This window comes from Choloepus didactylus, chromosome 23, assembly GCF_015220235.1.
Source record: "Choloepus didactylus isolate mChoDid1 chromosome 23, mChoDid1.pri, whole genome shotgun sequence".
Lineage (NCBI taxonomy): Eukaryota > Metazoa > Chordata > Mammalia > Pilosa > Megalonychidae > Choloepus > Choloepus didactylus.
Genome location: NC_051329.1, coordinates 21,726,556 through 21,751,511, shown reverse-complemented (window position 1 = coordinate 21,751,511; position 24,956 = coordinate 21,726,556). Strand labels below are relative to the sequence as shown.

The following is a 24,956-nucleotide window of genomic DNA, read 5'->3' as shown; positions in this document are numbered from 1 at the left end:
CCCATGGAATAACAAGAGAAAACGTAGAAAATGACCAGAAGAGCATTTCCAGAGGAAGACATCTACAATATATAGTGGGGCCTTGGTTGAAAAAAGAGAGAAATTACATCTGAAATGATGGGGTGAGTTTATTCAACTGGGACTGCTGCCAGGCCTGGCAGCTGTGAGCCAGCCATGCGAGCAGGGCATGGAGGAGCCCTATACACCCATGTACCTATCTCAGCAATTAGCTGGGGAGGATAACCCTTCTCAGCACCATGGCCAAGAGCTCCCATGAAGGAACTTGGGAACCAGCAGACATGTGTTGAATGTACACAGTAATCTTGGTACATTTACTCTTCCTCCATGGAGGCTCATGGTATACAGGGGTGAGAGGTAGGGATAAGCAAGGGTGCCACACAGAAGCACCAGGAGCACCTTCCCCACCCAAGAGGCTCGCAGGTGTATGGCAGGCAGGGACTGGGACACTTTTGAGCTGGCTGAGGGCTTAGTAGGGTGAGATGCACAGCCCCACAGCCAGAGAGTGACCCGCACAGAGTCCTGGAAATCAATGGATGCGCTGTGCCCTTAAGGCAAACTGCATAAGACTAAGTACTGATTTCATTGGGCACCATGAAGGTGAGAAGGCAGTGGTATGACATATTTAAGATTCTAAAAGAGAAAAATCACCAGCCAAGAATTCTTCATCCAGCACAGCTTTTCCTCAAAAGTGAGGGAGTTGAAATTTTCACAGGGTAGCTATACTAATATCAGATAAAATTGTCTCTTATGACATCTTTGCTTTTAAAGTCTAAGAAAAACACTATATTATTAAAATGGAAAATTCACCAGGAAGAAATAAGACATAAATGTTTATGCACCTAATCAAGGAGCTCCAAAGTACATGAGACAAACACTAGCAAAACTGGAGGTAGCAATAGACATTTCTACAATAATAGTGGAGACTTCAATACACCACTCTCTTCTATAGATAGAACACTAGGCAGAGGACCAATAAGGAAATTGAGAACCTAAACAATGTGATAAATGAATTAGACTTAACAGACATATGTAGATCGTTGCATCCCAAATTACCAGGATATACATTCTTCTCTAGTGCTCATGGAATGTTCTCCAGGACAGATCGTATGCTGGGGCACAAAACAATTCTCAATGAATTTTAAAAGATTGAAATTACTCAAAGCACATTCTCTGAACACAACAGAATACAGCTGGAAATCAATAACCATGAAAGAACCAGATGTTTCACAAATATATGGAGGTTAAATGACACACTCCAAACAATCAATGGGTCAAAGAAGAAATTGCAAGAGAAATCGGTAAATATCAGGAGACAAAATGAAAATGAGAACACAACATATCAAACTCTATGGGATGCAGCGAAGGCAGTGCTGACAGGGAAATTTATAGCTCTAAATGCATACATTAAAAAGGAAGAAAGAGCTAAAATAAAAGACCTAACTGAACAACTGAAGAAACTACAGAATGAACAGTTAGCTAACCCTAAAGCAACTAGAAGAAAAGAAATTACAAAGACTGAAGCAAAAGTAAATGATCTGGAGAACAAAATAACAATAGAGATAATAAAACCAAAAGTTGGTTCTTTGACAAGATCAACAAGATTGAAAAATCCTTAGCTAGACTGACAAAGTCAAAAGAGAGAAGACCCAAATAAAATCAGAAATGAGAGGAGGGATCATTACTATGGATTCCAAAGAAACTAAAAATATCTTAAGAGGATACTATGAACGACTGTATGCCAATTTCCTGGAAACACAGAACAACCTAGACTGACCCATGAAGAAACAGAAGATCTCAACAAACCAATCATAAGTAAAGAGACCCAATCAGTTACCAAAAATCTTCCTACAACCTTCAAATAAAAGTCCAGGGCCAGATGGCTTCATAGGAAAATTTTACCAAACTTTCCAAAAAGAACTGACACCATTCCTGCTAAAACTCTTTCAAAACATTGAAGAAAATGGAACACTACCTAACTCATTTTATGAAGCTAATATCACTCTAATACCCAAACCAGATAAAGATACTACAAAAAAGGAAAACTATAGTCCAGTCACCCTAATGAATATAGATGTAGAAATCCTAAGCAAGATACTTGCAAATAGAATGCAAAGGCACGTTAAAAGAATTATACACCATGACCAGGAGGCGTTCATTCCTGGAATGCAAGGGTGGTTCAACATAAGAAAGTGAACCAATGTAATTCAACACATTAACAAATCAAAAGGGAAAAATCAAATGATCATCTCAATAGATGCTGCAAAAGCATTTGATAAAATTCAACATCTCTTTTTGATAAAAACACTTTTTGATAAAGGTAGGAATTGAAGGAACCTTCCTCAACATGATAAAGGGCATATATGAAAAACCCACAGCCAGCATGATACTCAACAGTGACAGGCTGAAAGCCTCCCCCTAAGATTGGGAATGAGACAAGAATGCCCACTGTCACCACTACTATTCAGCATTGTGCTAGAAGTTCTAGCCAGAGCAGTTCACCAAGATAAAGATATAAAAGGTATCCATATTGGACAGGAAGAAGTTAAACTGTCACCATTTGCAGATGATATGATCGTGTATTTGAAAAATGCTGAGAATTTGACCACAAAGCTACTCTAGCAAATTCAGTAGAGTGGCTGGATACAAAAATTAATGCACATAAGTCAGTATTGTTCATATACACTAGTAATGATCTAACTGAAGAGGCAATCAAAAATAAAATTCTATTCACAATAGCAACTTAAAAAATCAAGTATCTAGAAATAAACTAAACCAAGTAGGTAAAAGACCTCTACACAGAAAATTACAAAATTTTACTAAAAGAAATAAAAAAGGACCTAAGTAGGTGGAAAAATATTCCATGCTCATGGATAGGAAGACTAAATGTTAAAATGTCAATTCTCCCCAAACTGATCTACAGATTCAATGCAATCCCAATCCAAATTCCAACAACTTTATTTGCAGACTTGGAAAAAGTTAGTCATCAAATTTATTTGGAAGGGAAAGGAGCCTGGAATTGCCAAAAACTTCCTAAAATAATGAAGTAGGGGACTTACACTTCCAGATTTGAAGCCTACTATAAAGCAACAGTGCTCAAAACACCGCAATATTGGCATAAAGATAGATATATTGATCAATGAAATTGAATCGAGAGTTTGGAAATAGACCCCCAGATATATGGTCATCTGATTTTTGATAAGGCCCCCAAATCCACTGAACTGGGACAGAACAGTCTCTTCAACAAATGGGGCTGGGAGAACTGGATAGCCATAACAAAATGGATGAAAGAGGACTCCTACCTCACACCCTATACAAAATTAACACAAAGTGAATCAAAGACCTCAATATAAGTGACAGTACCATAAAACTCCTAGAAGATAATGTAGGGAAACATCTTCAAGACCTAGTATTAGGAGGTTGCTTCTTCACCCTTACACTTAAAGCACAAGCAATGAAAGAGAAAAATAGATAAATGGGAACTCCTGAAAATCAAAAGCTTCTGTACCTCAAAGGACTTCGTCAAAAAGGTGAAGAGGCAGCCAACATAATGGAAGAAAATATTTGGAAACACATGTATCTGATAAGAGACTAATATCTTGCATATATAAAGAAATCTTACAACTCAACGACAGTAGTACAAACAGTCCAATTATAAAATGGGCAAAAGATATGAAAAGACATTTCTCTGAAGAGGAAACCAAATGGCTAAAAAACACATGAAAAAAATGTTCATCTTCACTAGCTATTAGGGAGATGCAAATCAAGACCACAATGAGATATCATCTCACACCAATAAAAATGGCTGTCATCAAAAAAACAGGAAACTACAAATGCCGGAGAGGATGTAGAAAATTGGAACTCTTATTCATTGCTGGTGGGAATATGTAATGGTACAGCTGCTGTGGAAGGCACTTTGATGGTATATACCCAAAAAATTTGAAAGCAATGATGCAAACAGACATTTGTACACTGGTATTCATAGCAGCATTGTTCACAATTGCCAAGAGATGGAAACAATCCAAGTATCCTTCAACAGACGAGCAGATAAACAAATGTGATATATACACATGATGGAATACTATGCAGCAGTAAGAAGCAACAGGGTCCTGAAACATATGGCAACATAGGTGACCCTTGAAGAAATAATGCTGAGTGAAATAAGTCAGACACAAAAGGAGAGATATTGTATGTTACCACTTCTTTGAACTATCTGAACAATATAAAATCAACGTCTTATAAGAAAACTGGGGAACTAGTGATAATAGCTAGTGAGGGGGAATGATAGTCTAATATATTCAGATATGATAATGATGGTGAATTCAAAGCTATGGGAATGGATAAGGGTGACAATTGATAATGGGATTGTAAGTATCAAAGCTATATTGAAGGCAAATAGGAATGAAAGGGGTTGTTTAAAGGCATGTTTTCCACAGATCAGCATCACATGTATAGACAGGAGCTGGCATGATGTAATTCTAAGGGGTGACACTAGCACAGAGAATTGACAACAGAAGGGTGTATGTGAAAAATCTACATATTGCATACTAGGGACTATAATTAATAGGAATACCGCACTAGTATTACACAAATACTAGGGACAAATAATTAAGGGCTGACAAGAGCTACAAGATGTTTTGGGTCATTAAAATTGTTTAAAATGGGGAGATGAGGACTGTACAACTAAGTGATGATAATGTGAGATATGTATGGATTATTGTGGATAAAACATATGCTATGTGAACTTGGGAACCCCTACTTTATAAGTCAGGCCTTCAATACTGAGGCTTGCTTGGGTGAAACTAATGGCTGTAGAGAGGAGGCTGAGCTTACCTGTGATTATGCCTAGGAGTCACCTCCAGAGAACCTCTTTTGTTACTCAAATGTGGACTTTCTCTCTATGCCTAACTCAGCAAATAGATTAATCACCCTCCCCCTGACATGGGACTGGACCCCCCAAGATGAAGGAGCCTTTCTGGCGATGTGGGACACAGATTCCAGGAACAAGCCTGACCCTAGCACTGAGGGATTGAGAATGTTTTTGACCAAAAGGGAGAAGAGAAAGGCAACAAAATAAGGTTTTAGTGGTTAAGAGAATTCAAAGAGTCGGGAGGTTGTCCTGGAGGTTACTCCTGTGCAAGCCTCACCTAAATATGCCAAATGACCGCAATATGATAGGCCCAAGTCAACAGTAGTTCTGAAAACCTTAAAGAGGGCCCGGATCCCTGAGACTCTATAAAGGTTTCACTCAGTAAGTTTATTCGTCAGAGACATGGTCCTTCAGAGTGCTTCTATGCCAGCTAAGTCCCCAAATTCAAAGGTAATAGCCTCTTCAAGAACATCAACTAGATGAGCCCCCTTTGCTCATAAAGTTGACACCCCTTTTCAACATGAATAGGTTAGAGTGGTCACTGCCTAGACATCCCTGAAGATCGGGAAAGTGATTGAACTAGAGGAAGGTGTAGCAACAGATCAGACAGAATTTAACAAAGAATTATCAATACTGACTCTTTATATAATTTTCTTTTTCTTAGTTGCTAGGGTGTTAGAATAGTTAGAAGGAAAGAATTGAAGTGGTGGTACTGTAACCCATAGCATCCTTTGAAATTTGTTCTATAGCTCCTTGTTAAATAGGAATTTAAAAGCTATACCTTTTTGTATAAATGTTGTATTTCACAATAAGGAAATAACAAAATATGGTACTAACAAACTATGGTACTATAACTCATAATAACTTTGGAAATTTCCTATATATCTAATTATTAAATATTTTGAAAGATGTTACCTTTTTGTATATATTTTACATTACATAATAAGGAAATAACTGAAACTGGTATTGTAACCTATAATATTCTTTGAAATTTGCTCTCTACTTGTTAAATTGCACTTGGAAAGTTGTCACTTTTAGGTATATATGTTACATTCTACAATTTTTTAAAAAATGAAAAAAAAATCTTCCTCCAAAGAAAAGCCCAGGGCCAGATGGCATCACAGGGGAATTTTACCAAACTTTCAAAAAAGAACTGACACCATTCCTGCTCAAACTCTTTCAAAGAATTGAATAAAAAGGAACACTATTTAACTCATTTTATGAAGCTAACATCATTCTAATACCAAAATCAGATAAAAATTCTACAAGAAAAAACTATAGGCAAATCTCCCGAATGAATATAGATGCAAAAATTCTCAACAAAATACTTGCAAATCGATTCCAAAGGCACATTAAAAGAATTATAGACCAGTACCAAGTGGGTTTCATTCCAGGCATGCAACAGTGGTTCAACACAAGAAAATCAATCAATGTAAGACAACACATTAACAAATCGACAGAGAAAAATCAAATGATCATCTCAATAGACGCTGAAAAATCATTTGACAAAATTCAGCATCTCTCTTTAATAAAACCACTTCCAAAGGTAGGAATTGAAGGAAACTTCGTCAATATGATAAAGGGCATATATGAAAAACCCATAGCCAGCATAGTACTCAACAGTGAGGGGCTGAAAGCCTTCCCCCTAAGATCAGGAATGACCAAGGATGCCCAATGTCACCACTATTGTAACATCCAGATTGGAAAGGAAGAAGTAAAACTGTCATTATTTGCAGATGATATGATCTTATATTTGGAAAATCTTGAGAAATCAACAAAGCTACTTGAGCTAATAAACAAATTCAGCAAAATGGCAGGACACAAGATTAATGTGCAAAAATCAGTAATGTTCCTATACACTAGAAATGACCTAACTGACGAGACACTCAAGAAAAAAATCACATTTGCAATAGCAAGTAAAAAATCAAGTACCTAGGGATAAACTTAACCAAGGGCATAAAACACTTCTACACAGAAAATTATAAAACGTTACTAAAAAAATCAAAGAGGACCTAAATAGGTGGAAAGATACTCTGTGTTCATGGATAGGAAGGCCAAACATTGTTAAGATGTCAGTTCTACCCAAACTGATCTACAAATTCAATGCAATTCCAACCAAAATTATACCAACCTACTTTGCAGACCTCTAAGTCAATTCTGTTTGGCCTCAAATTGCCAAAAACATTCTAAAAAGAAGAATGAAGTAGGAGGACTTACATTGCCTGACTTTAAAGCCACAGTGATCAAACAGCATGGTACTGGCACAAAGATAGACATATTGATCAATGGAATATAATCAAGAGTTCAGAAATAGACCCCCAGATCTATGTTTGACTGATTTTTGATAAGGCCCCCAAATCCACTGAACTGGGTCAGAATAGCCTCTTCAACAAATGGGGCTGGGAGAATTAGATATCCATATCTAAAAGAATGAATGTGGACCCCTACCTCACACCCTTTACAAAAATTGACTCAAAATGGATCAAAGACCTAAACATAAGAGACAATACAATGAAACTCCTCGAAGATAACATAGGATAACACTTCAAGACTTAGTAATAGGAGGTCACTTCTTAGACCTTACACCAAAAACACAAGCAAGGAAGTAAAAAAATTGATAAATGGAACGCCTCAAAATGAAAGCTGTGCCTCGAAGGACTTTGCCAAAAAGGTGGAGAGACAGCCAACTCAGTGGGAGAAAATATTTGGAAACCATATATCTGATAAGAGACTGATATCTAGCATATACATAGAAATCCTACAACTCAACGACAGTAGTACAAAGAGCCCAATTATAAAATAGGCAAAAGATATAAGACATTTTTCTAAAGAGGAAATTCAGATGGCTAAAAAAAACACATGAGAAAAAGTTCATCTTCAGTAGCTATTAGGGAGATGCAAATCAAAACCACAGTGAGATATCATCTCACACCAGTAAGAATGGCTGCCATTAAACAAACAGGAAACTACAAATGCTGGAGAGAATGTGAAGAAATTGGAACTCTTATCCACTGCTGAGGGGATTGTATAATAGGACAGCCACTGTGGAAGACAGTTTGCTATTTCCTCAGAAAGCTAAATATTGTGTTACCCTAAGACCCAGCAATTCCACTACTTGGTACACAACCAGAAGATCTGAGAGCAATGACATGAACAGACACTGGCACACAGATGCTCATAGTGGCATTATTCAGAATTGCGAAAAGATGGAAACAATACAATTGTCCATCAACAGATAAGTGGATAAACAAAATGCTGTATACACATACAATGGAATACTATGCAGCAATAAGAAAGAGGCCCTGAGACATGGGACAACATGAATGAACCTTGAGGATATAATGCTGAGTGAAATAAGTCAGACACAAAAGGAGAGACATTATATGTTATGATTAATGTGCGCTCCCTGAATAATGTAAAATCAGTGTCTAAAAATGTAGAATATAGGGGACTCGAGATTGACAGAAGCTAGAGAAGGCGGAATGATTCTCTAATATGTACAGGCCTGTTAACGAGGTTGAACTTCAAGATATGGGAATGGATAGGGGTGATGATAGTTCATTAATGGGATTATAAGTATCAGTGCCCTATTGAAGGCAAAACATGATTGAAAGGGGTTGTTTAAAGGTATGTATCCCACAAATTAGCACTACAAATATAAATAAGTGCTTGCATGATCCACTTCTAAGGTATGACACTGGTACAAAGGGCTTACAACAGAGTGGTATATGGGAAAAACTACTTATTATATACTCTGGACTATACTTAATGTGAATATCTTACTAGTACCACACTAATGCTAGGGATAAATAATTAGGTGGTGATAAGAGCTTTCAGGTATTTGGGGTTATGATAATTGTTTAAAATTCAGAGTGATGGTAATTGCACAACTAAGTGAAGATAATGTAAGACACTGATTGTTTATCTTGAACAGAATATATGCTATGTGAAATTAGGAACCCCCCTACTTAATAAGTCAAGCCCCTGGTTCTTGTGGCTTGCTCTTGTGAAACTTAGGGCTGTAGATGGGAGGCTAAGGCTACCTATGGTTGTACCTATCACTTCCAGAGAACTTTTGCTGCTCACATGTGGTCTTTCTCTCTCTAAGCCCAACTCTGCAAATAAGTTCATTACCCTCCCCTCTTACATGGGACATGACACCCAGGGGAGTGAGTCTACCTGGCAGTGTGTGACAGAATTCCCAGTAATGAGCCTAACCCTGTCATCGAGGGATTGAGAGTGCCTTCTTGACCAAAAGGGGGAAAAGAAAGGTAACAGAAAAAGATTTCCAGTGGCTAAGAAATTTCAAATAGAGTGTTGAGAGGCTATCCTGGAGGTTACTCTTATGCAAGCTTCACCTAGATACTGCAAATGGCCACAGTATGCCAAGCCCAAAACTACAGTAGTCCTGAAAGCCCTAAAGAATACCCAGGTCCCTATCTGAGACTCTATAAGTTTTCACTCACTAAATTTATTCTTCAGACACTTAAGTCCTCCACTGTTCCTATGCCAGATAAGTCCCCAAATCCAGAGGCAACAGCCTCTTCAAGAATATCAACCAGATGCATCCCCCTTCCCCATAATGTTTACACCCTGTGCCTGTTTGGATGTATTATAACCCCCAAAACGCCATGTTCTTTGATGCAGTCTTGTGGGGGCAAATGTATTAGTGTTGATTAGATTGGAATTCTTTGACTGAGTGTTTCCATGGAGATGTGACTCAATCAACTGTGAGTGAAACATTTGATTGGATAATTTCCATGGAGGTGTTACCACACCCATTCAGGGTGGGTGTTAATTGGATCACTGGAGTCGTATAAAGGAATTCAAAGACAGAAGGTTCTCAGATCAGCTAAGAGTGACATTTTGGAGAGCAACTGAGAGTGACATTTTGAAGAGCAGCTGCAGCTAAGAGGACAAAACACCCCAAGAGCAACACTTTGGAGAATGCCATTTTGAAATGCAACCTGGGAGCAAGGAGACACCAGCCATGTGCCTTCCCAGCTAACAGAGGTTTTCCAGATGCCAATGACCTTTCTCCAGTGAAGGTACCCTTTATTGATACCTTACCTTGGACACTTTATGGCCTTAAGACAGTAACTTGGTAACCAAATAAACTCCTCTTTATAATAGCCAATCTGTTTCTGGTGTTTTGCAAAAGGGCAGCATTAGCAAACTGGAACACACCCTTTTCAATATGAACAAGTTAGGGTGGTCGCTGCCCAGATATTGTTGAAGATTGAGACAGTGATCAAATGAGAGGGAGGAATAGCAACAGACAAGATAGAATTTGACAAAGGATTATGAATACTGAATCTTTATATAAATATTTTTTTTTATTTTTTAGTCTCTAGGGTATGAGAACAACTAGAAGGAAATAACTGAAATGGTGGAACTGTAACTCATAACATTCTTTGAAATATGCTCTATAACTACTTGCAAATCGTACTTTAAAGTTGCCACTTTTATATATATATATTTCACAATAAAGAACACAAAAAAAATTGAAAAAAAAGTAAAGGAGAGTTAAAAATTTTGCAGACATACAACTGCTGACAGAATTTGTTATCAAGAGACCTGCCCTGCAAGAAATAACTAAAGGGAGTTCTATTGGCTGAGAACAAAGAAAGGAGAGAGAAGTCTGGAGAAGAGCACAGAACTGAAGAGTATTAGTAAGGGTAACTTAAAGGGAAAAAAGAGAGGGGAAAAAATAGATCTGACAAATAAACAAAGGATAAGATGGTTGGTTCAAGAAATGCCTTTACAATAGTAAACTTGGATGTGAATGGATTAAACTCCCCAATTAAAAGATACAGACTGGTAGAATAGATTAAAAAGTATAACCCATCAATAGGCTGTTTACAAGATAGGCTGTTTACAAGATAGGCTGTTTACAATAGGCTGGGTCATCTTAGACCCAGGGACACAAAGAGATTGAAAGTGAAAGTATAGAAACAAATATTCCACACAAGCTACAGCCAAAAGAATGCAGGGGTAGCTACACTAATATCAGACAAAATAGACTTCAAATGCAAAGATGTCATAATTGACAAAGAATGACACTATATGTTAATAAAATGGAAAATTCACCAAGAAGAAATAACCATAAATGTTTATGCACCCAATCAGGGAGCTCCAAAGTACATGAGACAAACGTTGGCATAACTGGAGGAAGCAATAGATATTTCTACAATAATAGTGGAGACCCCAATACACCACTTTCTTCTATAGATAGAACTAGACAGAGGACCAGTAAGGAAATTGAGAACCTAAAGATTAAAGTGGAAATAAAATGATCTGGAAAAGAAAAACACAATAGAAAGAATAAATAATACCAAAAGTTGGTTCTTTAAGATCAGCAAGATTGAAAAACCCTTAGCTAGACTGACAAAGTCAAAAAGAGAGAAGACCCAATAAAATCAGAAATGGGGGGGGGGGGCGCGGGGTGAGGTCATTACTATGGATTCTGAAGAAACTAAAAAAAATTTTAAGAGGATTCTGTGAACAACTGTACACCAACAAACTAGACAACTTAGAGGAAATGGACAATTTCCTGGAAACACATGAAAAACCTAGACTGACCCAAGAAGAAATAGAGGACCTCAACAAACCAATCACAAGCAAAGAGACCCAATCAGTCATCAAAAATCTTCTTAAAAGAAAAGCCCAGGGCCAGATGGCTTCACAGGGGGATTTTACTAAACTTTCCGAAAAGAACTGACACCATTCCTGCTCAAACTCATTCAAAGATTTGAAGAAAAAGGAACACTACCTAACTTGTTTTATGAAGCTAACATCACTCTAATACCAAAACCAGATAAAGATTCTATGAGAATGAAAAATTATAGGCAAATCTCCCTAATGAATATAGATGCAAAAATTCTCAACAAAATGCTTTCAAATCGAATTCAAAGGCACATTAAAAGAATTAGAGACCAGTACCAACTGGGATTTATCTCAGGCATGCAACAGTTGTTCAACGTAAGAAAATCAATCAACATGATACATCAACACATTAATAAATCAAAAGGGAAAAAATCAAAAGATCATCTCAATGGATTCTGAAAAAGCATTCAACAAAATTCAGCATCCCTTTTTGATAAAAACATTTCCAAAGGTAGAAACTGAAGGAAACTTTCTCAAGATGATAAAGGGCATATATTAAAAACCCATAGCCAGCATAGTACTTAACAGTGATGGACTGAAAACCTTCCCCCCAAGATCGGAATGAGACAAGGATGCCCAGTGTCACCACTACAATTCAGCATTGGCAAAAAAAAAAAAATAAATAAAAGTCATCCAAATTGGAAAGGAAGAAGTAAAACTTTCATTATTTTCAGATGATATGATCCTGTATTTGGAAAATCCTGCAAAATCGACAAGGCTACTTGAGCTAATAAATTCAGAGAAGTGGTAGGATACAAGATTAATGTGCAAAAGTCAGTAATGTTCCTATACACTAGAAGTGACCTACTGAAGAGGCAATCAAGAAAAAAAAATCATTCACAATAGCAACTAAAAGAATCAAGTATCTAGGAATAAATTAACCAAGTAGGTGAAAGACCTCTACACAGAAAATTACAAAACTTTACTAAAAGAAATCAAAGAGGACCTAAATAGTTGGAAAGATAATCTGTGTTCATGGATAGGAAGGCTAAACATTGTTAAAATGTCAATTCTACCCAAACTGATCTACAGATTCAATGCAATTCCAATCAAAATTCTAAGAACCTACTTTGCAGACTTGGAAAAGTTATCAAATTTATTTGGATGTGAAAGGGGCCTTCAATTGCCAAAAACATTCTAAAAAAGAAGAATAATGTGGGAGGACTTACACTGCCTAACTTTAAAGCCTCCTGTAAAGCCACAGTGGTCAAACCAGCATGGCACTACACAGGGATAGATATACTGATCAATGGAATAGAGAGTTCAGAAATAAATCCCCAAATCAATGGTCGACTGATTTTTGACAAGGCCCCAAAATCCACCAAACTGAGACAGAACAGTCTCTTCAACAAATGGAGCTGGGAGAACTGGATATGCATATCCGAAAGAATGAAAGAGGACCCCTACCTCACACCCTATAAAAAAATTAAAGTGGATCAAAGACCTCAATATAAGAGACAGTACCATAAAACTCCTAGAAGATAATATAGGGAAACACCTTCAAAACCTAGTAATAGGAGGTAGCTTTTTAGACTTTACACCCAAAGCATAAGCAATGAAGGAAAAAACAGATAAATGGGAACTCCTCAAAATCAAAAGCTTCTGTGTCTCAAAAGACTTTGTCAAAAGGTGAAGAGACAGCCAACTCAATGGGAGAAAATATTTGGAAACCATATATCTGATAAGAAACTGATACCCAGCATGTATAAAGAAACCCTACAACTCAATGACAGTAGTACAAACAGCCCAATTATAAAATGGGCAAAAGATACTATAAGATGTTTTTCTAAAGAGGAAATACAAATGGCTAAAAAAACACATGAAAAAAGTTCATCTTCACTAGCTATTAGGGAAATGCAAATCAAGACCACAATGAGATATCCTCTCACACCAATAAGAATGGCTGCCACTAAAGAAACAGGAAACCACAAATGCTGGAAAAGATGTGAAGAAATTGGAACTCTTATCCATTACTGAGGGGACTGTATAATGGTATAGCTGCTTTGGAAGACAGTTTGGCGGTTTCTAGGAAAACTGTATATTGAGTTGCCCTACAATCCAGTAATTCCATTACTCAGTGTATACCCAGAATATCTGAAAGCAGTGACATGAACAGACATTTGCACACCAGTGTTCATGGAAGCTTTATTCAGAATTGTCAAAAGATGGAAACAATACAAATGTCCTTCAACAGACGAGTGGATAAACAAAATGTGGTATATACATACGATGGAATACTATGCAGCAGCAAGAAGGAATGAGGCCTTGAAACATGTGACAACATGGTTGAACCTTGAGGACATCATGCTGACTGAAATAAGTCAGACACAAAAGGAGAGGCATTATATGTTATAATATGAACTCCCTGAATAATGTAAAATCAGTGTCTAAAAGTAGAAGATAGGGGTCCTTGAGAGTGACAGAAGCTAGAGAAGGGGGGATGATTCTCTAATATGTACAGACCTGTTAATGAGGTTGAAAAAGATACGAGAATGGACAGGGGTGATGATAGTTCATTAACAGGATTATAAATATCAGGGTCTTATTAAAAGTGAACATGATTGAAAGGTGTTGTTTAAAGGCATATATCCCACAGATTAGCACTACAAATATAAGTGCTTGCATGATCTACTGCTGACATATGACACTAGTAGAGAGTTAACAACAGAATGGTATATGGGAAAATCTACCTGTTGCATACAATGGACCATAATTTAATAGGAATACCTTACTAGTACCACACTAATGCAATACTAGGAACAAATAATTTGGGCGTGATAAGAGCTTTTGGGTGTTTTGGATTATGATCATTGTTTAAAATTCAGAATGACTATGATTGTACAACTAAGTGAAGAGAATGTGAGACATTGATTGTTTATCTTGGACAGAATATATTCTGCATGAAATTAGGAACTCCTTACTTAATAAGTCAGGCTGTTGATCTTGAGGCTTGCTCTGGTGAAACTTAGGAATAATTATAGGTAGGCTTAGCCTCCCCTTCACAGCCCTAAAAGTCACTTCCAGAGAACCTCTTTTGTTGCTCATAAGTGGACTTCTCTCTACAAATAAGTTCATTACCCTCCCCCTACGTGGGACATGACTCCCAGGGTTTGAGTCTCCCTGGTGATCTGGGACATGACTCCCAGGAGTGAGTCTGGCCCTAGTGTAGTGGGATTGAGAATGCCTTCTTGACCAAAAGGGGAAAAAGAAAGGTAATAAAATCAGGTTTCAGTGGCTTAGGTATTTCAAATAGAGTCAAGAGGCTATCCTGGAAGTTACTCTTATGCAAGCTTCAGCTAGATATTGCAAATGGCCACAGTATGCCAAGCCCAAACCAACAGTATCCCTGAAAATCCTAAAGAATACCCAGGTCCCTGTCGGAGACTCTGTAAAAGTTAAACTCACTAAGCTTAATTTTCAGAAACTTAAATCCTCCAGAGTGTTCCTATGTCAGGTAAGTCCCAAAACCCAGAGGCGACAGCCTTTTCAAGAATATCAACCACATGCACCCCCCTTCCCTATAATGTCAACACCCCTTTTCAATATGAACAAGTTAGGGTCATCACTACTTAGATATCCCTGACAGTGATCAAAGAGAGAGAGGGGTAGCCACTGACAAGGTAGGATTTAACAAAGCATTACAAATACTGAATCTTGATCTAAATATATTTTTTTAGTCTCTAGGGTATTATTACAGGTAGAAGGAAACTAAAATTGTGGAAGTGTAACCCTTAACGTTCTGTGACATTTGCTCTATAACTACTTGTTAAATTATATTTTGAAAGTTATCATTTTTCGGTATATGTTATATTTCACAATAAAAAATGTTAAAAGAAAAGTAAAGAAAGGCAGAAACAAAATGTATACAGATGACGCTATACCACGGTACAATACTACGCAGCGAACCCTGAGTTAAACAAACCATGGACGTTAGTTAATAGTGCAGTTATAAAAATGTGCTTTCATCAATTGTAGCCAACGTTCCACACTTATGCAAGGTGCTAAAAATAGGGTGGTATATGGGAATCCTGTATTTTAGGCATGATTGTTCTGTAAACCCACAACTTCTCTAATAAGGAAATTTTAAAATACTATAAATAATCCAGTTCAGACCCTGCCCTGAGAGAGCAGCTGTCTGTTGGGGAGGCTGCAGCCCAGAGAGGCGGAGAGGAGCTGTGCAGCCCGAGGAGGACCCTGATGTGAGAACAGAACAGCATTTACTGGGCAGGGGACCCCACCGTTAAGAACTTTATAGGCTTTTTCCATTTACTCTGTACAGTGACCCTATTATCCCCTGAGTAGATACCATTACTACACAGACAGGCAAGATAACTTGGTAGTTAAAAACCTGAACTTTAAAGCCAGATTGTCTGGGTTCAGATCCTGGCTCTGCCACTTATTAGCTGTGTGACCCGAGCAAATTACGTAACCTCTCTGTGCCTCAGTTTCCCTGCTTGTTAAATGGGGATGAAACAGTGTAGTCTTATTCCCAGAGAAAAGGAAGGGCTAAATCAGAGGAACAGTTGAAGTGGGGGGAAACTGGTGAGTTTAGGGATCCAAAAGGAGTTAACTATGTTGTTATTACTGGGAATAATAGCAGCCATGGCCACCAGCACAGTTTGACCTGAGTTTTTGGAACCCCTCCCCTTTCTGACTCCCTCTTCCCCTGACTCTCCTCCCTCTTCTCTCCGCAGAGTGGCCCGAGTTCGTGAGGAACTACGCCCCGTGGTGGGCCACTCACACGCTGGACTGGCTGAAGTTTGGCAAGAAGGTGCTGGTGGTGCACTTTGAGGACCTGAAGCAGGACCTCTTCGTCCAGCTGGGCCGAATGGTGAGCCTGCTGGGCGTCGCCGTCAGGGAGGACCGGCTGCTCTGCGTGGAGAGCCAGAAGGACGGCAACTTCAAGCGCTCAGGGCTCAGGAAGCTCGAGTACGACCCCTACACAGCGGACATGCAGAGGACCATCTCCACCTACATCAAGATGGTAGACGCGGCCCTAAAAGGGAGGAACCTCACGGGTGTTCCCAATGACTACTATCCGAGATGAAGGGCCAGAAGGGGACAGGGGCTGGGAGTCCTGACCGAGCAGGCCCTGGGGACTCACGGCCCCTTGGGGAACCCACCAATCTGTCCTCTCTTTGGTTTGGGGATAATACCCTTGGCCGCTACCTGCCATAAAGAGTTTCCTGCATGACAGAGGAGGCTCAAGGAAAGAAATTTCCAGGCATCCGCTCACCCTACCCATAGCCCCCCTTGGAGATGTGGGGCAACTGGTTTGGGGAGTTCCAGCCACACAGACCCTTTTATGTCCCCCAGGTCCCTGTCCCACCTCTTCCTCCACTCTGGGTTCCCCTTCTGGGGAGTAGGGCTTACTGGTGCCAGGGAGACATGGTGGGAGCCAACAGCAGGTGTTGAGGACCTTGATGTAGGAGATAAAGAGGCTGTTGTCAAAGAGGAACCTAGAAGCCCTTCCCTTCTGGGCTGAGCGTCCATGGCCTTCCCTTCTCCTCATCACCAGTTGACCCCAGCTTGCACAACAGAAAGCACCAGCATGGACAAAGAGTGCTGGGAAGTTTCTTCATGGCCTTGGGTGTTTGACATTCTGAAGAGGGTGGAGGGCAATGGTGCTTATGGTTGGCTAAGTGGCACCACCATGTGGGGTCACTGGGATCATGAGCCCACCCCCAGGTCGTACTGCTTCTGAGAGACAATCTGGTTAGGGCCAGAATCCTTCCCTTTTCCTCCCCTCTGTGCCCAGGAGGTGTCCTTGGGGTCCTTGATCTCACTTCTGAGGTTTCTCAGGCCCCAACAGGCTAATTAACGCCCCAGGATGGTCACGTTACGGGCAGAATCTGAGTAAGTGGGAGAGCCTCAGTAACATCTCACCGTTGTGGGGTCCAACATGTTGATATTACACTGCCCTTCTGACCCCACCAGTGGATCCTCTGCTATCCAAGTGAGACATCCAGAGTGCTCCACAGGAGGGGAACCACGCCCAAAGGAGACCCCATCACGTTCCCAGGCCAGACCGTCAGCCTCCCCTTGACCCTGGTCCACTGGGCCAGCTCCCCTTTAAGGAAGGGGTAGATGGGACGGCTCGTCATTTCCATACAAACGCTGCTCTCCTGAAGCTGAGACTCAAACCAAAGGATTCCCGAGGCTCTTCCCCAACCCTGGCTTCACCTCCAGCCCACGCCTGGGCACCCACCCCACCCCTCACCACAGAGATGCAAAAGCCATAGGTCCCAGCCTCTCTGCTCCTCCTTCCGGAGCGGCCTCGGGAGGCAGGCATGTGCTCCCTCCCGCAGAGCAGAGAGACTATGGAGGAGGCTAGTGTAAAGAGATATATTTTTCTAAGAGGAATATGACCGATACATTCCGCCCCTTGGGACCTGGCCGTGCAGAGAGAAGGGCCTGGGGATCGGCCCTGTGCGTCCCTTCCCCGACTCCCCCACCTGGAGGATTTGGGCCACCCCAGGGCCCAGCCAGGGGGCTCTGAATGTATTTTGTACCATGTTTCTTTCCCCGGGGCCAATTTCTAGTCTTTCTTTAGCAAAGCAGTAGAGAGCTCGGCCTCCTCCACCGGGAGGTCAGCCCTCTGCGGGAGACGCTTGGTCTAAGACCTGGGCCCGACCTTTCGCTGGCAGTCGCCTCAGGCCACAGGCCTCTGTCCTCAGGTCAAAACCATCATTAAACGGGAGTTTTGTTAAATCTACCACACTCCAGAGTGTTGTGTAAGGCGAGAACACAATGGGGTGCTCCTCCGGTGTGTGTGCGTGTGTGTGTGTGTGTGTGTGTGTGTGTGTGTGTGTGTGTGTGTGTGTGTGAGAGAGAGAGAGAGAGAGAGAGAGAGAGAGAGAGAGAGAGAGAGAGAGAGAGAGAATGTGTCTAGAAGGGGCAGTGTGATCTCCGAGATCTGTGCCTGCGTGGAACCACGTGCTTCCATGTGTGAAACCATCTCCGAGCTCAGCTCCCTTTCTGTGTCTGAAACACCAGATCCCCCAAGTCGGCGTGACGAGTGTGTCATTTTTCTTCCGTGTCTGCGTGGGTCCCGTGTGTGGAGTCGTGCACGTGTACAGGAGGAGGTGGCCAGCGTGCGGCCCTCGTGCATGGGAAGCTGTCCCTGCGGGGGGCGTGTCTTCTCTGTGGACCTTTCGTCCTTGCTAATGGAGCGGGGCGGGGGTAGAATGGTGGGCAGGAAGAGATTACTAGAGTGTGGCACGAGTGTCCCTGCTTGGGGATGTGCACGGGTACGGAAGCGGTTATCTGTGGGAGGTGTCCCTTTACGTCTGTGTGTCTGTGTGACTGTGTGTGTGTTTGTGGGAGAGACAGAGTCCCCGAGTGTGGTGTCTGTGCCACATGTGTGCGGCAGAAGCCACAGTACAGGGGACAGAGAAGGCCCCTCTGTTCCTTGGTGCATGGAGGTTGGTCTTAGATTCCAAACCTCCAAGACCCCTGAAGGAAGGCCCAGTGTGCTCTCTCCTTACCCGTCGGCAGGGCCTCTGTGGAGAGGTGCCGGTGCCAGGGACTGTTTTCCGGCCAGAGGGAAGGACAAGGTTACATCCTGCTGTGTGGACAGTGAGGGGGTGGGGAGTGAACAGAGTTGGGACAGGCAAAGGGATGAGAGGGAGGCGGCTTCGGCCCAATGGAGCAGGGGGCTCAGCGGGTCTGGGAGGCAGGAGCCTCTGCAGGGGGGAGAGGAAGGAAGGGCTCAGAAAGGGGAGAGTGTGAGCTTGTTGCAGGACCCAGGATAAGGGCATTCCCCAGTGGGGGTTCATGTTGGCTCAGAGAAACCATTCTGTTTTGATTGATGGAGCTCTGATCTGGGCCTGAACGCTGAACCTAATCTCAAACCAAGTGCTGACCCTGATCACAGACTGAGCCCCAATCCTAGAGCCTTGATCCTGGGTAAGAGCTAAACTCTAATTCTGATCACAGACTGAGCCCTAATCCCTTTCAGTCCTAAACCTGATAACAGATGGAGCCTCAACCCAGATTGAGCCCAACCCAGGTCTCAGGCTGAGCTCTGGCATTGGCCCCAAACTGAATACTGATAGTCTTCCCAGACTGAGCCCTGATTCTGTCACACACTGATCTGTGATCCTGGTCTCACTCTGATCCCTGATCCCAGCCCCATACTGAGCCCTGATCCTGGCCCAAACAGGGTCTACTTAGGGTCTACTCAGACTGAGCCCTGACTCTGGTCATCTACTGTGCATTAACCTGAGTCATAGGCTGAGCCTGATCTGCCACATAATAAATACTGATAGTGCTCCCAAACTGACCCCTGATCTCTGTCACAGACTGAACCCTGATTCTGATCATAGACTGAGCCCCAGTCCTGGCCCTGGATGAGTCACTTGGTCATGCTGAGTCCTGCCCCTGGTTTCGCTTTGAGCTCTCCCCCAACCTCAGTTTGAGCCTTGACTCTGGTCCTAGACTAAGCCCTGAACAAATATGCTAATATTCTTTCACTTCTCTAAATAATCTCTACTTAACCTTCTCGTCCCCGACCAGAAGTAAGATAAGCCACAAAGCTTCTAGCCCTAAGATCTCCTGGATTCTCCTATGCAGCCCTCCCAGATTCTATCCATGTCCCTCTCCCCAGCACAGATCAGCTGGGGAGGGAGGGGGCAGAACATTTAGGTCAGAGGTGGGGGCTGAGACAGTTTAACAACCTCTTTTGTTGGCCACTCTCTGTCCTTTTAATCATATGTGATCAGTCATCTGAATCACATCTTTATATTTCAGAGCTGGGAGACAGTCAAAGAATCACTCATTCATTCATTCATTCATTCAACAAATATTTCCTGAGCCTCTCCTGGGGACCAGGTACTACTATACGTGCTAGGGATCAAAAACAGGAACAAAGTAAACAAAAATCCTTGCTCCTGCAGATTCACATTTTACCAAATAAAGACCAGGTACTTGTAAATAATCAGAAAGCTTTTGGGGAGATGTTGTCGTGGCAAAGAAGGGAAAGGACTTGGGTCACTGCTGACCAGTCCCAGAAGGGGGTAGAGCTAAGATTATGGACTCAGTTTTCCAGGGGTGGGCACTGAGGACTGGGGAGGAAGGGTGATCTGCCCAAGCCACGCCGAGAGTTAAAAGAGCTGAGGCCAGTGCCCTCCCCTCCCTGCCAGGCCATAGCATCCCTTCCACACACACAGCATGACAGCGCCTTGCACCCGAGGAGGGACGAAAGCCTGGGACCCCAGTGTCCCCCCACCCCAGTGCATGGGACACACCTGGGCTGGAGGCCAGGCCAGCTGGACTTTCACCTGCCATTGCCCCCCACTCCCTGCACATCCAGGGCTAGAGGAGAATAGGCCGGGCCCAGCATGTACCGAGTGCACCAGCAACGCGGCCAACACACCTTCAGGGGATGGGGGGGGTGGGGGAAGGATGGGCGGCCAAGGGGCTGTGGGGGGTCGGGGAGCCCCTGTAGAGGCTCGAACCCCTCCAAGGGCCAGCCCCTCTCCGTCTCCCATTTCTCTGTTTCATTATTTTTCCTCTCTCCATCCCTCCCCCTCTTTCTCACTGTTTTCTCTTTACACTGCTTCCTCCTCTCATTTCCCTCTTTGAGGCCTCTTACTTCCTCCAGCTGCTCATTAAACCTCTTTCCTTTCCTCTCTCCCTCTCTCTCATATTGTGTTTACTCTCTTCCTTGATTTCTCTGTGTCTGTGCAAACACCTCTCTGTCTCTATCCGCTGAGCTCCGAGCTCTGTCTCTCTGGCTCTGTTTCTCCCTCCCTCCCACCCCACCCCGTCCTCTCCAGTCTCTTCATTGTCTTCCTGGAGAGTGGGGGCGACTCAGTGGGATCCAGACACAGTGAGACAAATGCTACCCAGGCCGGTAACCAAGGAAGTGGTTTCCTTAGCAACAGAATCTGCAGGCACGCGCTCCACTGCCCCGTCCCTTGGGTATTACAGTAAGAGAGAAAGGGGAGGGAGAGGGCCAGGCTGATTCAGGGAAGTCATTAGGACCCAGCTACAGTGATCCTACTGAGAGGTGGCCATGGTGAGGGGCCATCAAGGACCACCGGGGCCTAGCAATTAGGGGACACAAAGATATGAGAGGTGGGGGGCTTGGGGTCAGAGAGGAGGATGGAGGGAAAGAGCTGGGGGTAGGATGACAGACTGGATATAGGGAGGGGAAGGTGGTGAAAAGGCAGACAGAGGGGCCCCCAGTCTGGCCTGGGCAGCTCCCTGGAGGATGGTCCTTTGACAGACGGAGAACAGGGTGGGGGTGGGGGGGTGGAAGAGCAAGTAAAGAAGGAAGAGATGTGTTCAGCTGACGTCGCTTCCTTTCCCCAAGAGTTCACCCTCTAGTTGGCACAGGAAAGGGGGAGGGAAGGTGGGGGCAGTTAGAAATCTTGCTCCGTTCTCCCTGCGTATTGGCAATGAGCAAGATGGGGGCACAAGCACACCCCAGGAGTGGTGAGAGGCTCGAAGAAGTGTGGCAGTTTGCTCGGGTGACACAAAAGTTGGTGACAACACTTGGTTTCAAATGTGGGCATGAGCCAAAGCCTGTCTAGGAGGTAGAAGAGGCAGAAGAGGGTGGGATATGGAGAGAGAGAAGCAGAAAAACAGAGAGGGGGTGAATCAGTACATCAGTAAATCACTGATCTGGCACTTTTTCCCACCAGGAAAACAAATGTATGTTCGATTTCAGAGAAATGAGTAAGGGGAGGGGGAGACAAACTCGTCCCATAGCATGAGAGCTTTTGCAGATATAAATAACTGTCCCCAAAGAAAACACCTGTCAAGTTGCATTCACTTCCAGAGAGACGAATCATGTCCCCCATCCCTGCTGACACTTAAATGACTCTGAGGGGGTGACAGGTGAAGGGTAGAAAGTTGATCAACGTAACATGGAAAGCAAGCTTGACTCTCCCCAAAAAGCCATAAAATGTGCAGGCGCAGAGAGCTGTAAATCTGGATGATAATAATATCCGTCCTTGCAAAAGCAACATGTTTATTTGTCACATTTGCACGTTTACTGTTTCCCCTCAAATTTGCAGTCTGCAATCTGACAGCGTGCAGAGGGAGAAACATGGAAATGAGAACAAACTGGCAGAACAACGAGGAGAAAGAAAAGATCAAATATTTATCCCCTCGCCCCACCCCTCATCTCAGCTGCCTTAAATCCAATTTCAAACAAAGGTGATGATTTATCCAGAGGGATGTGAGGCTCTATTTCAGGCCTCTGACAGCTAATTGAAATGAACAGTCATTAAGGAATATAATGTGATACAGCAAAATGATTTTTGTATATTTTGGAGTCATTTGCTAAACAATTACAGGGAAGGAACAATCAGCCAGGAGAGAGAGAGGTAGAACTTGGTGGGCACAAAATTTACGTGTGTCCTAAAGTGGGGGACAAGAAAGGGGACAAGAGGACACTGGAAGGTAACTCACAGGCCAAATCTCTTTGGAAACCTGAGTTTGGCACCCGACCCATTATCAGAGTAACCTAGGGCTTCCAAAATTACAGATGCCCAGGAGTTAGGCATCTAAATTCTGAATCAGATTTTCCAAAAGATGGGACCCAGGAGTCAGTCTGTATTTTCAAAAGCTTCCCAAGTGATTCTCAGATTCAGCCAGCGATGGGAAACACAAAAATATGTGACTTTGCAGCCAGAGAATGCCGAGGAGCGGTCCCCTGGGCTTGCTGTGGGGAAGAGTTACATTTACAGTGGACTTGTTGGTAACTACTGGCCCCAATCTCGGCACCACCGCCCCAGGAGAGTACAAAGCAGAGTCGGAATCATCCATGCAGCCATGCCTTTTATGCGTAATGATCCGTGTATCCCTGCAACTAGCAGAGTACTTGGTGGGACGATAGGTGCTAAGGAAATGCTTGATGTTTTCTGAATAAACAAATCAAGGAATATTGAAGGATATTGAGAGATGAACTACAAGTCCCTGGCTGGAGCCAGAGTTAGTCCCTTAGCTGCCCTGAATTCTATCTCCAGTAATACTGAATTGCTTTTAATTCAATTGAATCCCCAGAGCCAAGGGTGGGCTGCAGCCCGCCCATACTCTCTCACAAAACTGATCGTTTGCATCTCGCTCCAAATTCACATTCAGTAACATCACATCGGTAACTTGAATTGGCCACAGTGTAAGTATTTTTTAATCATGGAAATTGCAAATACTACAAATCAGGGTGTTTGCCAGTTGTAAAATATTTACAGCACTCCACTGCCTGATACACAGTAGGCACACACGCCATGTTATTGCTAGTCTCTTCCACGTCTTCACTGGCACTCTCCCCTCCACTGGGATGCCTTCATCCGGTGAACATCTTCACCCCCTTAAGACCTGGCTCGGGCACTTCCTCCAGGCAGCCGCCTCTGACTACAAAGACCGGATTCACCTGCTCATCTCATCTTACCAGTCACAGCTCTGGACATGGGAATCTGTTTTGATCAGTTTAGTAATCAAATCCCACCAGGGTATGAGCTCCATTAGGGTTGAAACCACGTCTTCATTTCTGAATTCCTCTGTCTTCCCTGGCACAGTGCCCAACACAGACTAGGGGGTGAGCCAACGCTCAGCTAATGAGAAGGAGCATATCCATTACATTTAACTGTATCCACCAATCTCTTGGCTCTCCCAAACTGTGGTGAATGAATGGAAGGATCCACCTGCCCAGACAATGGCCAAGAAGAAAGGGAAATGACGATAATTGCTCATCTTTACTGAGTACTAATTATATACTAGGCGCTGTGCTATAGGCATAACAACACTGAATCATCACCAGGACCCTGGGAGGCAGGGACTCTTGTTGCCCCATTTTACAAGTCGAGAAATCTGAGGCTCAGAGAGGTTAAGTAACTTGCCAACATCGCAGTGAAGTGATAGACCTGGACTTTGAGCCCAGGAGTATTTTCTTCAGAGTCCATTTGTTTAATCACCATACTGTATCCTAGGGGGAAAATAAGTCCAGAGCCAAGACCAGAATGAAGGGGTGATTCTGGCAGGGCAACGGCGAGGGGTTTAGGGACGGTGGTACATCCAGCAAGTAGAAACTACTGCAGCAAAGGAGAGAGGGGAGGAAAATCATGACAAAAGATGCGACAAAAGTCCCTTTCTGGGACTGAGGACCCCTGGGGTTCGGTGAGGGTGGTGGAGCAAGAAGGGGAGCTGGTGGGCGGGTCGCTTTGGGTTCTTAGCAGCAAGATTGGTTCCCATGGCAACTGCCAAGCAATTAGCTCTCATCCCACAGCTCAGTGGTTCCCTAGAAATTCTTTTCCCCTCCCTCCCACCTCCAGTCCCCCAGCCCGCAGAGGCAAGGTGAGACTGCTGGGGAGGACAGGATCACCAGAAACCCTTCTGTTATGACAGCAGAAGAGGGAATTATAATGGCGGGCAGCAGAAAATAAAGAGAAAGGGG

At 42.9% G+C, this 24,956-nt stretch overlaps 1 protein-coding gene across 3 annotated transcripts in view; it reads left to right on the top strand.

The window, feature by feature from the left end:
- WSCD2 (WSC domain containing 2) overlaps nt 1-18,269 on the top strand; it is a 155,697-nt gene extending 137,428 nt beyond the window's left edge. For all 3 annotated transcript variants that reach the window (XM_037816699.1, XM_037816697.1, XM_037816698.1), the window contains exon 9: nt 16,249-18,269. In XM_037816699.1, coding sequence (XP_037672627.1) covers nt 16,249-16,601 — 353 coding nt within the window. In that variant the 3' untranslated portion in view covers nt 16,602-18,269. The remainder of the gene's footprint in view (nt 1-16,248) is intronic.
- Nucleotides 18,270-24,956: the final 6,687 nt, after the last annotated feature.